Source organism: Eretmochelys imbricata, chromosome 3 (genome assembly GCF_965152235.1).
Source record: "Eretmochelys imbricata isolate rEreImb1 chromosome 3, rEreImb1.hap1, whole genome shotgun sequence".
NCBI classification, from domain to species: domain Eukaryota; kingdom Metazoa; phylum Chordata; order Testudines; family Cheloniidae; genus Eretmochelys; species Eretmochelys imbricata.
The window spans coordinates 105,985,637-105,999,327 of NC_135574.1; the positions used below are offsets into that span (position 1 = coordinate 105,985,637).

At 41.4% G+C, this 13,691-nt stretch overlaps 1 protein-coding gene across 7 annotated transcripts in view; it reads left to right on the top strand.

Annotated features, from left to right (window-relative positions):
* LOC144262830 (coiled-coil domain-containing protein 28A) overlaps positions 1-13,691 on the top strand; it is a 72,925-nt gene that overhangs the window by 16,126 nt on the left and 43,108 nt on the right. For all 7 annotated transcript variants that reach the window (XM_077813119.1, XM_077813122.1, XM_077813121.1 and 4 more), the window contains 6 exons: positions 433-545; positions 3,231-3,393; positions 8,052-8,304; positions 9,613-9,749; positions 11,480-11,607; positions 12,894-13,032. In XM_077813119.1, coding sequence (XP_077669245.1) covers positions 433-545; positions 3,231-3,393; positions 8,052-8,304; positions 9,613-9,749; positions 11,480-11,607; positions 12,894-13,032 — 933 coding nt within the window. The remainder of the gene's footprint in view (positions 1-432; positions 546-3,230; positions 3,394-8,051; positions 8,305-9,612; positions 9,750-11,479; positions 11,608-12,893; positions 13,033-13,691) is intronic.

A 13,691-nucleotide genomic window follows, 5' to 3' on the forward strand; every position in this document is an offset into this window, starting at 1 on the left:
ATATTTAAACCCCTTTTTCAATTTTTCTCTGCTGGTCTCTGTCAAGGTGCTGCAAGGTTTTTCAAAACGGCGAAAAGCAAAATCTCTTGTTACAGTGTCTGTGCAGGACATGACTGTGGTGCAAGCTGGTATGCTGTAGATTCATACTGTGGCTTGCCTTGCCGTGACTTGTCATATAGACAAGCCTCCAATTCATAGGTACATGAACTATGGGTCTGGGGGGGGGGGCGCTGCAGCACCCCCTGGCTTGAAGTGTTTTCCATCATATACAGGGTTACAGTTTGGTTCAGTGGCTGTCAGCACCCCTGTCCAGTTTAATTTCTATCTACTAGGGTCACACTGCCTCCCTAAGCATCATTATACATGCATCAGACTTGTACAGGGCTGCATAACATACTGAATGAGATACGGAAATACTCTGTTTCCTTTCAGCTCTTTCAGGAAAGAGTTAGTCTCATAAGCCATTGGTTTGATCTGTGGACAGACAAGCAGCGCAAACAATTCCTCCACACAATGTTGATGAGATGCAGTAAATCACAACTGAAGTAAGTTTGATACAAGGACTAGCTTAGTGTTGTCTTTCCAAACAAGCAGGTATGTATGAATATGGATGTTACATAAAACACACAGCAAACCAATTCTGTAATGAGATTTGCCTAGGGGGATCCCTGTAACCTTGTGGTATCCAGGTGAAGTCGTTGAGGGTTTAACACTCGTGCAGGTGTCACCCAGATGGATCTGATTGGGACCTGAAATTGCACCTATCTTTTTAAAGAGGGCCCTGTCAGTTTGGTTTAAAAAGGACACTGTCAGATTCATAAGACCTAAAACTTAACATTGTACCAAAACTGAGAGAAAGTGTGTAGATATTTGTCTAGTGCAGGCCTGAGGCTCCAGATTCTCCATCTTTTCCCCTTTTCATTGCATCAGTAGGGAAATAAGAAAAAAAATCTCTATCGCCTTTCCATCTAGTATTATATATTATCGGGTGAGCACTGTCCGTGTGATCAATGCTGTGCAGAACATGGAGCAGACAAGGTTCCTTTTCCAAAGAGCTCACAATGAATGTTGCAGTTTATAGGTGGGTGGGCAGACTGCTTTGCTTTGCTTGTGCAGAGACTCACTGGAGTCAGTGTGGTTCCATGTGGGCACAACAGCCTGCTCCATGTTATATTGCATAATCAGATCCCAAAGATGCAGCTTTGCAAGGTACTGAACACAAAGAGTTCCCACTGGCTCCTAATGGGAGCAGAGGGAGCTCTGTACCTCACAGGACCAGGTTTTAGTCAGCTCTTATAAACCAAGGGCCTAATCATGACATCCTTTATACACTGACTTCTATTGGTCTGTGTGTGGGTAAGGGTTCACAGAGTTGTTTCCTGGCCACTTGTGATTATTAAAAATGAGAGAGATCTTTCACTCTTTCCCTGGACGTCTTGATCCTTTCCCATCCAAACATCTGGATTGATTTGTGTGTTTGTGACCCATTGGATCACAGAAGCCCCCTTGGGACTGCCACCTGATGTACCCAGGTTACTTCTGCCCCTGCTTTCCTGCCCTGTCAACTTAGGACTTCAGTGCCCTGCCTGGTTTGAACCAGACCCGCTAGCCTGCTGCAAACCCAGACCCAGGTCTGAACCATGTCCCCTAACAGCTGTAGGTTTAACTGAAAGCAGCTTACAGAAGTGTACCTTTCTTTAACACTCAGATGCCCCGCTCCCAATGGGGTCCAAACCTGAAATAAATCCATTTTACCCTGTATAAAGCGTATACAGGGTAAACTCAAATTGTTTGCCCTCTATAACAATGACAGAGAGATATGCACAGCTGTTTGTTCCCCCCCCCCCCCAGGTATTAATACATACTCTGGGTTAATTAATAAGTAAAAAGTGATTTTATTAAATACAGAAAGTAGGATTTAAATGGTTCCAAGTAGTAACAGACAGAACAAAGTAAATTACCAAGCAAAATAATATAAAACACGCAAATCTAAGCCTAATACAGTAATAAAACTGAATAAAGATAAAATCTCACTCTCCGAGATGTTTCAATATGTTTCTTTCACAGACTGGATGCCTTCCTAGTCTGGGCACAGTCCTTTCCCCTGGTACAGCCCTTGTTCCAGCTCAGGTGGTAGCTAGGGGATTTCTCATGATGGCTGCCTCCGTTTGTTCTCTTCCACCCACTTATATATCTTTTGCATAAGGCGGGAATCCTTTGTCCCTCTCTGGGTTCCCACCCCCTCCTTCTCAATGGAAAAGTACCAGCTTAAAGATGGAGTCCAGTTCAGCTGACATGATCACATGTCACTGTAAGACTTCATTATTCACTTGCCAGCACACACGTATACAGGAAGACTTACAAGTAAAACAGAGCCATCTACAGACAATTGTCCTGGTTAATGGAAGCCATCAAGATTCCAAACCACCATTAATGGCCCACACTTTGCATAATTACAGTAGGCCCTCAGAGTTATATTTTATATTTCTAGTTTCAGATACAAGAGTGATACATTTATACAAATAGGATGATCACACTCAGTAGATTATAAGCTTTGTAATGATACCTTACAAGAGACCTTTTGCAAGAAGCATATTCCAATTACATTATATTCACACTCATTAGCATATTTTTATAAAATCATATAGAATGTGTCAGTGTTCTTCACACAGATAATTTGCCTATTATCCAGGGCCTAATAGTTTCTTTATTGACAAGAGTCATCTCTCAAACTCCTGACCTACTAGATTACTAATAATAGAAAATGGCTACTACAAATACAAAGGTTCAACTCTTTCCAGCCTTCTGGAGAGCAATAAAACCAATCTAGTGATATAAGGGCCAGTGATATAAACATAAGTGGTTCTGATGAAATGACCACACTCTTGGCATAGTTTTGTTTGGTTTGCAAGACATACAGTTCACTAGTTACAACAATGCAATGCTCCTCTTTACATAAAAGTCTAGATTTGCCCTCAAAATGTTGCATTATGTCACTGAGTTGCGATGCTATCAATAGAGAAATGGTCAAGTAATTGACTTAAATACATCTTTAATCCCTTCCCAGTGGGTCCCAAAGCACTTTGCAAATTATGCCGTCATAGGAATCATTTCACTCCTGACAATATTCTTCAAAGAGATCTCAGGTTTTCTGAAAGGGAAGACCAACTGGGTGACAGAATAGAATCTCAACAGGATTTTAACTATGGTGAATATCTGTCTCTTCACAGGTTTACCCAAAACTGGTTTGCAGAGAGGATTCCAGTGACCAAAGTGGATTTCACCAAAGTGCTGCCACGTTTCATATCTCTGTACATCTTCTCCTTTCTCAGCCCCAGGGAGTTGTGTGCAGCTGCCCAAGTCAACTGGCACTGGAAGTTTATAACTGAACAGGTGTGTTCATTGTAGGCCTGGTCCCACTCCCATGGCAATCAAGAAGAATTTTCTTATTGATGTTAATAGGAATAGGACCGGTAACTGGACATTTACAGCACTTTTAAGGCGCACTGCATACATGAAATGGGAAATCTGGAACAGCATGTTGTAAATAGCATAATTTGCAAAGCAATTTCGTATCTTGTACAGCACTCAGATAAATGCTCAACTTTCTGAAGCATTCCATGTATCTGTCTAGCACACTTAATAATAATTGGAAAGATCTTCTGTACCAGAATTTTCAACTCTTTCACTCACTTGACAAAATAATCTTTTAAACTTTGCTTTATTTAATTCACTATAACAGATTAAATTGTTGGAACCAGCTTCATCCAACCCTAACAAGAACATCTCAATCTCTAAGAGTATATTACACATAAAGGCATTTATATTTTCTCTTGTCAGAAGCTAATTCTCGTTCTACATTTCATTCTGCTGCTTTGCTTCTATACTTAACCCTGCTTTGACGTTGGTCTTTAAATGCACACATCAAGCAACAGAACAAAATACATAATTTAGAGCTATGTAGTTAGCTGGATATCCTAAAACTCCGTAATTTATAGAGATTGCTGTGGACCATATGGATACTGATAATGCCAGGGCTTAGCATTTTGGAATATCCACAATGCTACTGTTTGTTATGGTCTGTCTAAATGCATAGTGTATAGCAATGCTATTTATAGAAATTAAAATAAAATAAATATTGATCTTCAGAAGCTGCTCACAGTGGTATAACAATTAGCCTACTCTTTCTCTTCTCCAGTCCTCTTAGGCCAAATATGACAATCAAAGGAACACGAAAACGCCTTTATTTGCAGGTTTCAGAGTAACAGCCGTGTTAGTCTGTATTCACAAAAAGAAAAGGAGTACTTGTGGCACCTTAGAGACTAACCAATTTATTTGAGCATAAGCTTTCGTGAGCTACAGCTCACTTCATCAGATGCATACTGTGGAAACTGCAGAAGACTTTATATACACAGAGACCATGAAACAATACCTCCTCCCACCCCACTCTCCTGCTGGTAATAGCTTATCTAAAGTGATCACTCTCCTTACAATGCATATGATGATCAAGCTGGGCCATTTCCAGCACAAATCCAGGTTTTCTCACCCTCCGGCTCCCCCCACACAAACTCATTCTCCTGCTGGTAATAGCCCATCCAAAGTGACAACTCTCTACACAATGTGCATGATAATCAAGGTGGGCCATTTCCTGCACAAATCCAGGTTCTCTCACCCCCTCACCCCCCTCCAAAAAACACGCACACAAACTCACTCTCCTGCTGGTAATAGCTTATCCAAAGTGACCACTCTCCTTACAATGTGTATGAAAATCAAGGTGGGCTATTTCCAGGACAAATCCAGGTTTTCTCACCCCTCCCCTTTTTTTTTTTTCAAAAACCACACACACAAATTCACTCTCCTGCTGGTAATAGCTTATCCAAAGTGACCACTCTCCTTACAATGTGTATGAAAATCAAGGTGGGCCATTTCCAGCACAAATCCAGGTTTAACCAGAACGTCTGGGGGGTGGGGGGGGGAGGGGTAGGAAAAAACAAGGGGAAATAGGCTACCTTGCATAATGACTTAGCCACTCCCAGTCTCTATTTAAGCCTAAATTAATAGTATCCAATTTGCAAATTAATTCCAATTCAGCAGTTTCTCGCTGGAGTCTGGATTTGAAGTTTTTTTGTTTAAAGATAGCGACCTTCATGTCTGTGATTGCGTGACCAGAGAGATTGAAGTGTTCTCCGACTGGTTTATGAATGTTATAATTCTTGACATCTGATTTGTGTCCATTTATTCTTTTACGTAGAGACTGTCCAGTTTGACCAATGTACATGGCAGAGGGGCATTGCTGGCACATGATGGCATATATCACATTGGTGGATGTGCAGGTGAACGAGCCTCTGATAGTGTGGCTGATGTTATTAGGCCCTGTGATGGTGTCCTCTGAATAGATATGTGGGCACAGTTGGCAACGGGCTTTGTTGCAAGGATAGGTTCCTGGGTTAGTGGTTCTGTTGTGTGGTATGTGGTTGTTGGTGAGTATTTGCTTCAGGTTGGGGGGCTGTCTGTAGGCAAGGACTGGCCTGTCTCCCAAGATTTGTGAGAGTGTTGGGTCATCCTTCAGGATAGGTTGTAGATCCTTAATAATGCGTTGGAGGGGTTTTAGTTGGGGGCTGAAGGTGACGGCTAGTGGCGTTCTGTTATTTTCTTTGTTAGGCCTGTCCTGTAGTAGGTGATCTTCCTGATAATACCATCCTGGCCACTATGGATGTAGAAGCCCTCTACACCAACATTCCACACAAAGATGGACTACAAGCCGTCAAGAACACTATCCCCGATAATGTCGTGGCTGAACTTTGTGACTTTGTCCTTACCCATAACTATTTTACATTTGGGGACAATGTATACCTTCAGATCAGCGGCACTGCTATGGGTACCCGTATGGCCCCACAGTATGCCAACATTTTTATGGCTGATTTAGAACAACGCTTCCTCAGCTCTCGTCCCCTAACGCCCCTACTCTACTTGCGCTATATTGATGACATCTTCGTCATCTGGACCCATGGAAAAGAAGCCCTTGAGGAATTCCACCATGATTTCAACAATTTCCATCCCACCATCAACCTCAGCCTGGTCCAGTCCACACAAGAGATCCACTTCCTGGACACTACAATAATAATAATAATAATAATAATCGTGCTAATAAACGATGGTCACATAAACACCACCCTATACCGGAAACCTACTGACCGCTATTCCTACCTACATGCCTCCAGCTTTCACCCTGACCACACCACATGAGCCATCGTCTACAGCCAAGCTCTGCGATACAACCGCATGTGCTCCAACCGAGACAAACACCTATAAGATCTCTATCAAGCATTCTTACAACTACAATACCCACCTGCGAAAGTGAAGAAATAGACTGATAGAGCCAGAAGAGTACCCAGAAGTCACCTACTACAGGACAGGCCTAACAAAGAAAATAACAGAACGCCACTAGCCGTCACCTTCAGCCCCCAACTAAAACCCCTCCAACGCATTATTAAGGATCTACAACCTATCCTGAAGGATGACCCAACACTCTCACAAATCTTGGGAGACAGGCCAGTCCTTGCCTACAGACAGCCCCCCAACCTGAAGCAAATACTCACCAACAACCACATACCACACAACAGAACCACTAACCCAGGAACCTATCCTTGCAACAAAGCCCGTTGCCAACTGTGCCCACATATCTATTCAGAGGACACCATCACAGGGCCTAATAACATCAGCCACACTATCAGAGGCTCGTTCACCTGCACATCCACCAATGTGATATATGCCATCATGTGCCAGCAATGCCCCTCTGCCATGTACATTGGTCAAACTGGACAGTCTCTACGTAAAAGAATAAATGGACACAAATCAGATGTCAAGAATTATAACATTCATAAACCAGTCGGAGAACACTTCAATCTCTCTGGTCACGCAATTACAGACATGAAGGTCGCTATCTTAAAACAAAAAAACTTCAAATCCAGACTCCAGCGAGAAACTGCTGAATTGGAATTAATTTGCAAATTGGATACTATTAATTTAGGCTTAAATAGAGACTGGGAGTGGCTAAGTCATTATGCAAGGTAACCTATTTCCCCTTGTTTTTTCCTACCCCTCCCCCTCCACCCCCCAACGTTCTGGTTAAACTTGGATTTATGCTGGAAATGGCCCACCTTGATTATCATGCACATTGTAGGGAGAGTGGTCACTTTGGATGAACTATTACCAGCAGGAGAGTGAGTCTGTGTGTGTTTGGGGGGGGGGGGTGAGAAAACCTGGATTTGTGCTGGAAATGGCCCACCTTGATTATCATGCACATTGTAGGGAGAGTGGTCACTTTGGATAAGCTATTACCAGCAGGAGAGTGAGTTTGTGTGTGTGTTGTTTTTTTTTTTTTGGGGGGGGGGGGGTTGAGAAAACCTGGATTTGTGCAGGAAATGGCCCACCTTGATTTTCATACACATTGTAAGGAGAGTGATCACTTTAGATAAGCTATTACCAGCAGGAGAGTGGGGTGGGAGGAGGTATTGTTTCATGGTCTCTGTGTATATAAAGTCTTCTGCAGTTTCCACAGTATGCATCCGATGAAGTGAGCTGTAGCTCACGAAAGCTTATGCTCAAATAAATTGGTTAGTCTCTAAGGTGCCACAAGTACTCCTTTTCCTTTATTTGCAGATTTCCAGATAACGAAGAATTTTAATGAAACATCCCTCCGCTATCCCTTTAAAAAAAAACAGAAGAAAAGCAAATGCACCTCTCCCACTTGAATTCCTTGACATTGTCTGATTATTCATCCTCAGGAACAGTGCCAGCCTCTTCACATAAGAAAAAGTTGCAACAAGTTGAGACAGTGGGATCGTATATTTTTATTTGTTCCTGTAAAAGCACTAGGCACTTCATAAAAAAAAAGAAATCTCTCGAACATATTTATGGAGCTGCCATGTTTGATTTGTACTCAGATACTACGGTGATCAGTGGCAGTATGAAGCCCCAAGATTAAATAGAAAGCTTTTTGTCCTCACTCATGTCTTATTGTCTCTCTCTTACCTCCTTCTTGTCTTAAGGACTGTTTGTGGGTGCCAAAGTGTGTTAAGTTCGGATGGTTCCTGCCCTACACTCCAGCAGACTGTGAATATAGCGCGTGGAAGCGACATTATATTGCCTGTGCCACCAGCTTGGATTACTTCACCCCAAGAGAGGCCACTGAAATCTATGGGACCCTCAATGAAGCAAAAGCTGAACATGAGGAGCAGGAAGAAAGGCTAAGAGAAAAATGGCTACGGAAAATGATTCGGGAGAGATTAGCGTTACACAAGAGTCAGTGGTATTAAAATAACGACCTCTTTCTTGTGAGATTAACGTTAAAATAACAAACACTGTCTTCTGAAAGTGATAAAGCAGCCTAAAGTATTCAAGCAGTCAAAGACCTTTTCTTTAGGAAAACTTAGCTTCGCAGATTTTTTTTAAATTAATTTTTAATATCAAAAGAGTAAGAGCTGAAAATGGTAAATATAACAATAGATTTTGTTTCTTCCATGTGGTTGTTTAGTCATATTTGATATGCCTGTAGGAAAGGGATAAAAATATTCAGGCTTAATAGTGTCCAGTGGGGTTTCTAGTACATCTCAACTGTGGAAATAATAGAAACCTTAAACTGTCAGTGTGTGGTTGCTGACTTAATTTCTTTCCAGTCTGGCACAAATTGCTTTCCAATTTATGAAAACGAAGATTTGAAAGGAAAAGACCCAATACCAGGATGTCCTGTAGAAATTTTAATTATATCTACAAATACAGCCAATGCATTAAAGGAATCCTTGGTCAAGTTTAGGTCAAAATGTAGGTTTTGTATAAAATTATTTAAATAAAACCTAAGACTAAAAGAAATATTTCCATGGAATTCTAGGATATATCAGACTTTTATTAAACAGTGCTCAGCATATTGAGATTTATGTCTACAAGTCTAATAATCAGTGTATTTTATATTAGATATAGATTGTGATATTTTGTTTGGGCAACATGGTTCTCCCCCCTTCATTAATATTCATTTGAAAGGATGTCACTATTCAGATAGTTTTCATGGAGAGCACACCTTCAGTGATGTCAAATCCCCAAGTTTTCTCTCAAGTCTCATATTTGGCATTGTTCCTAAACCGCAGCACCTGGAGTCATGTGATTATGTGAGAATCTCAGTTTTCCTTTTTTAAACAGTAGGCTTCTAGTCTTTCCGGTTAGAGAGAAAAACTTGAAAATATGAATCCCAAGTCCTCAAAAATCAGAAGGCAACTGAAAACAGTCCCCATGGTTTTATTCTTATGATTTTTTTAAACTAAACTCATTATTTTTTGAACTATTCAGGTTGTCAACACTACTTTTATTTCAGGTATTAATATAAGACAACTTCATTTTAGTAGAATGACCAATTTCTAGCCAAAAATGAGGAGGACTTTTCAGGCAGGATGTTCAGTTTAGATAAAAATCTAAAGACTGCCCTGTAAAACTAACATGCTAATTTTCATATGGATTATTTCCCTAGTTACTGCATTGTTTCTCCTGTTAGTGTGTACTTACCCAGCAGTGGAAATGCATGGGATTGAACAGCAGTGTCTGGTGATGTTTATTTTTCAGAGGAGTTATTCAAAGCTCGACTGCCTTGGATGAGTGGTACTTGGAGCTCGAGATTTTTAAAATCGCGATTCCTGCCAAGTCAGGCCCAGACGATCCAGGACCGGGCTAGACTACAGGCAGCTTTGCAACTAATTAGGGTAATTTCCCCCAAAATCTACTTGCATTTTATCCTTTGCAAATTGTTCTTTTTTTGTGCAAGCATTAAGTGCTGAATCCTGAGATTGGTTGGCGGTGCTAACACATAGATCCTGTTTAAATCAGAACTACTTGAAATACATTCCACTTAATTAAAAGCAATTAAAACTCTTAATTGATTTATGCTTCATGTAATCCCACTGAAGTCAGCACAGACTATGGTTCACGGTTTATTGTGGACCTCATTCTGCCACCCTTAGTCATGCTGAGAAGTGCCCTACTCACTGCTTACTGCCTTTTGACCTCCAACGAGAACTTTGTGGCGTAAGATACTGTGTACCATGAGTAAGGTTGGGACAGCATGACCTTAAGTAATATGTGTATAATGTTTTTGTCTGAAATATGTATGATAAAGCATAGAGATCCTGTTATACTTGTATAATTATTAGTTCAGAATGGTGCACAGTGACAATACATGACAGGCTTTGTTATAGTAAATACTGGCAGGTGTAAGTGGCTGATCAACTAGGAGACTGATGTGAGGGAGCCACTCCTGCAAAGACTTAGGCTCATGAGCAACTGAGGGTACGTCTACACTACAAAAAAACCCAAACCCATGGTACAAGTCTTAGAGCACAAGTCACCGGACTCAGGCTCACAGGACTTTTGCTACGAGGCTAAAAAAAGCAGTGTAGAAGTTCCTGCTAAGGCTGGATCCCAGCCTCGGAGACCCTCCCCCTCCCTGGGACTCAGAGCCTAGGCTTCAGCCTTAGCAGGAACTTCTACACTGCTATTTTCAGCCCTCTAGTGCAAGCCCTGTGAGCCCAAGTCAGTTACTCATATCTTTGTCTTTGCAGGATTGGTTTTTGTGTCTACTGTGTGTCTCGTATCTCATAAATAAGATTGATTGGGTGTCAGTAAAGTCTGAAAAGTCATGGCACAGAATATTTTACTTCCCAGTAAGCTTATTTTCTACTGGAAAAAGCATTTATAGCCATCAGTTATTTTAAAATGCATTAAGACTTCAAAACACACACAAAAAACACATCAAAAAGGGCTGTTAAAATGGAAGGAAGAGACTTGTAAAACAATTATTTAAAAAAAATTAGAGTCCCCTAAAGGTCATGATCTTTGCCATAGAAATCAGAAGTGACAAACGTGCAGACTTATTCTTAATACAGTTAATTTCATACTTGACTAAACTGTACTCTGATTACAGCTAGATTCAGTCTGTAATCCAACTTGTAAAGCAGTTGAGTACAATTAACATTTCTTTGTGCCTTGAAATATACATGCTAAGGTTCAAAGTGAAGCATTGGCAGAAAGTAAAAGTGTTTAGATGTAGCTGGTATGTGAGCCCAAGAAATATGCTACTGGACAATCTTCTTCTCACCCTCCACTATAAATACTGATGAACCCCCCTTATCCTTGTGAAGCTCTGTATAGGATTAGTGCCTTAGTTTGTATCCATATTACTCAATTTACAAGATTGTGTCTGAGCCACTGTTAGTTGTAGTCAAGTATTGTTCTTCTGAGGAACTCAGTTAAATACATCTTACTTTGTGTCTGTCAATAATAATGTACTATCATTGGTAAATGAAGTTTAAGGTATTTTTTACTGGTAAACGCAAGACAGCATTTCTTAACAGCTGCATTATGTAATCACTGAACCATATGTTATTACACTGCATCTTACATATTTCTCTCAGCATTTTTGTTTAAATGCTTTCAGGAAAAGAGTGCTCTTTCGAATCATACTCTTTCAATGCTGCTTTCTGAAGAAATGAAACCTGTAGCAAACTTTAATCTAGCAGCAGAGAAACAGCTTGTTTTGGCCTCCCTAAAAACTTTGCCCAAGAGGTAAGCAGGACTCAAGATTTTCAAAATGCTGGCCATAATCCCCAAACCACACAGAAAATGGTACCCAAAATGCAGTGATTAATAAGGGTGACAGAATACATTGTAGGAAACAGCACACAAAACTGCAGATGTTTGTGGTCACGTCAGGTGGCTTTTAACACACGAACACCTTGATGGAGCTCAACTTTGTCCATTGGTTCTAAATAATTACCACATAGGTTCCCTCTCAAAGCTGTGCTGCTCTTCCTCCGGGCTGGGAGGAGCAAGTCCACGAACTGGCTTGCAGATGATAGGTCTGGCCCATGCAAAGTCCTCCATTTAACTGACACCACTGGGGCGTAATCCTGGGGAGGGAACTGAAACTTAAGGTTGGGTAAAAACTTGGTGTTCTGTGTGGGGGTGTGACCAGAAATACTAGATTCCCACTCTAGATTCTTGGGCACAGATTGGCCTGAAGCAACCATCCTGGAGCAACCATCAGCTGATCTGGTCTTAAACCACCACCCTGAAGTTCAAAGATATGGAGAACAAGAGACTAGAGAGGCTTTCCCATGATGCAGCATACCACCCTCAACCCTGTTGCTGGTCCAGCCATAAAATGGGAACCTTGTAGAGCTAAGCCTGGATAGTGGACTAATGACAAAACTCTGAAGTCTAGAGTTGTACTTTTCATTGGCTAAATCTACTGAGGGAGAAGATCCTAAAAATTCATTTTCTTTTGTGGATTTACAAAGAACACATTGATTTGTTCTTTATGTGTATTGAGATTGTAAGTTTAAAATCTTTTCACCACAGAGCAAATGAGGGCACTGAGGAGTATTTTCCCTATCACCAGCACTGCTAAGACATAGTGTAAAAATAGGTTTCAGAGTAACAGCCGTGTTAGTCTGTATTCACAAAAAGAAAAGGAGTACTTGTGGCACCTTAGAGACTAACCAATTTATTTGAGCATGAGCTTTCGTGAGCTACAGCTCACTTCAATAAACACAAAAAAGAGTGCAAATGGCTGATCTGTAGGTGTTTGGAACTCAGTGATCTCAATAGGCAGTAGGTGATTAAGGTTAATTGTCTCACAGAAGTGGTGGCATTCAGGAGGCATGGAATAGAATAATAATACAAATTGCTGTAAATGTATTTACAACACACAACACTGCATGTCTATTTAGTGTAACTGAGGTTTAGACAGGTATTTGCATACCCTAATGGTTTATTTCTGCATTAAAGTAAAAAAAGAAAGATAATCTTTAAAGGATATGGTGTCTGAGTTTTTGCTTTTCCTTCTGTAGAAAGAATGTGACTGGAAGAAGATCCTACCCTGTGTTACCTTACAAACGCTGTCAGTGTGTCTACCAAAAACACAGCAATTTTGCATATCCACTTGAGCCATATCTGGTTTTGATATCATCCAGGATTCCTGCATATGAGGTATGAATTTCTTCTAAGTCTTCTCTCTTTTTTGAATAGTTAGAGTACAAACGGGGGAAGTACCTGAGACAGCAATCTGTTCATCCTTCCCCTGCAAAGAAAGCGTCCTTCCTGGAGTCTACTATAGCCTCAGTCCTACAAATATTTTGCTCACATGCGTAGTCCCATTAAGTGTTTACAGGATTAGGGTCTCAGCAAAAGTGCACCATAAAAAAACAAACAAAGGAAAGCATAAGATTAAAATGTCAGTAAAGTAATACAATGGGTCTAAATCAGTGGTTCTCAATAGGGAGGGTGCAGAGGAATGTTGGGGGTCTGTGTGTGGGACTGGAGCTAGCCCCCACAGGGGGCGGGGAGAGCGCACCACACTTCCAGCCCCACTCCGCCCCCAGATCAGCTCCACCTCCAACCCCATTCAGCCCCAGTTCTGCTCTGCCTCCAGGCCCAGCTCTGCCCTCATTCCCTCTCCGCCCCCAAACCAGCTCTGCCTCTAGCCCCAGCTGCTCCTCACCCGTCCCCCATTCTGCCACTAGCTCTGCCTTCAGCCCAAGCTCTGTGCTGAAGAAACCTTGACTGTTCAGTAGTGGGGGGAGGGGCACAGACAGATTCCATTACTGGTAAGGGGCAGGGGGTGACTGGAAAACTTTGAGCACCACGGG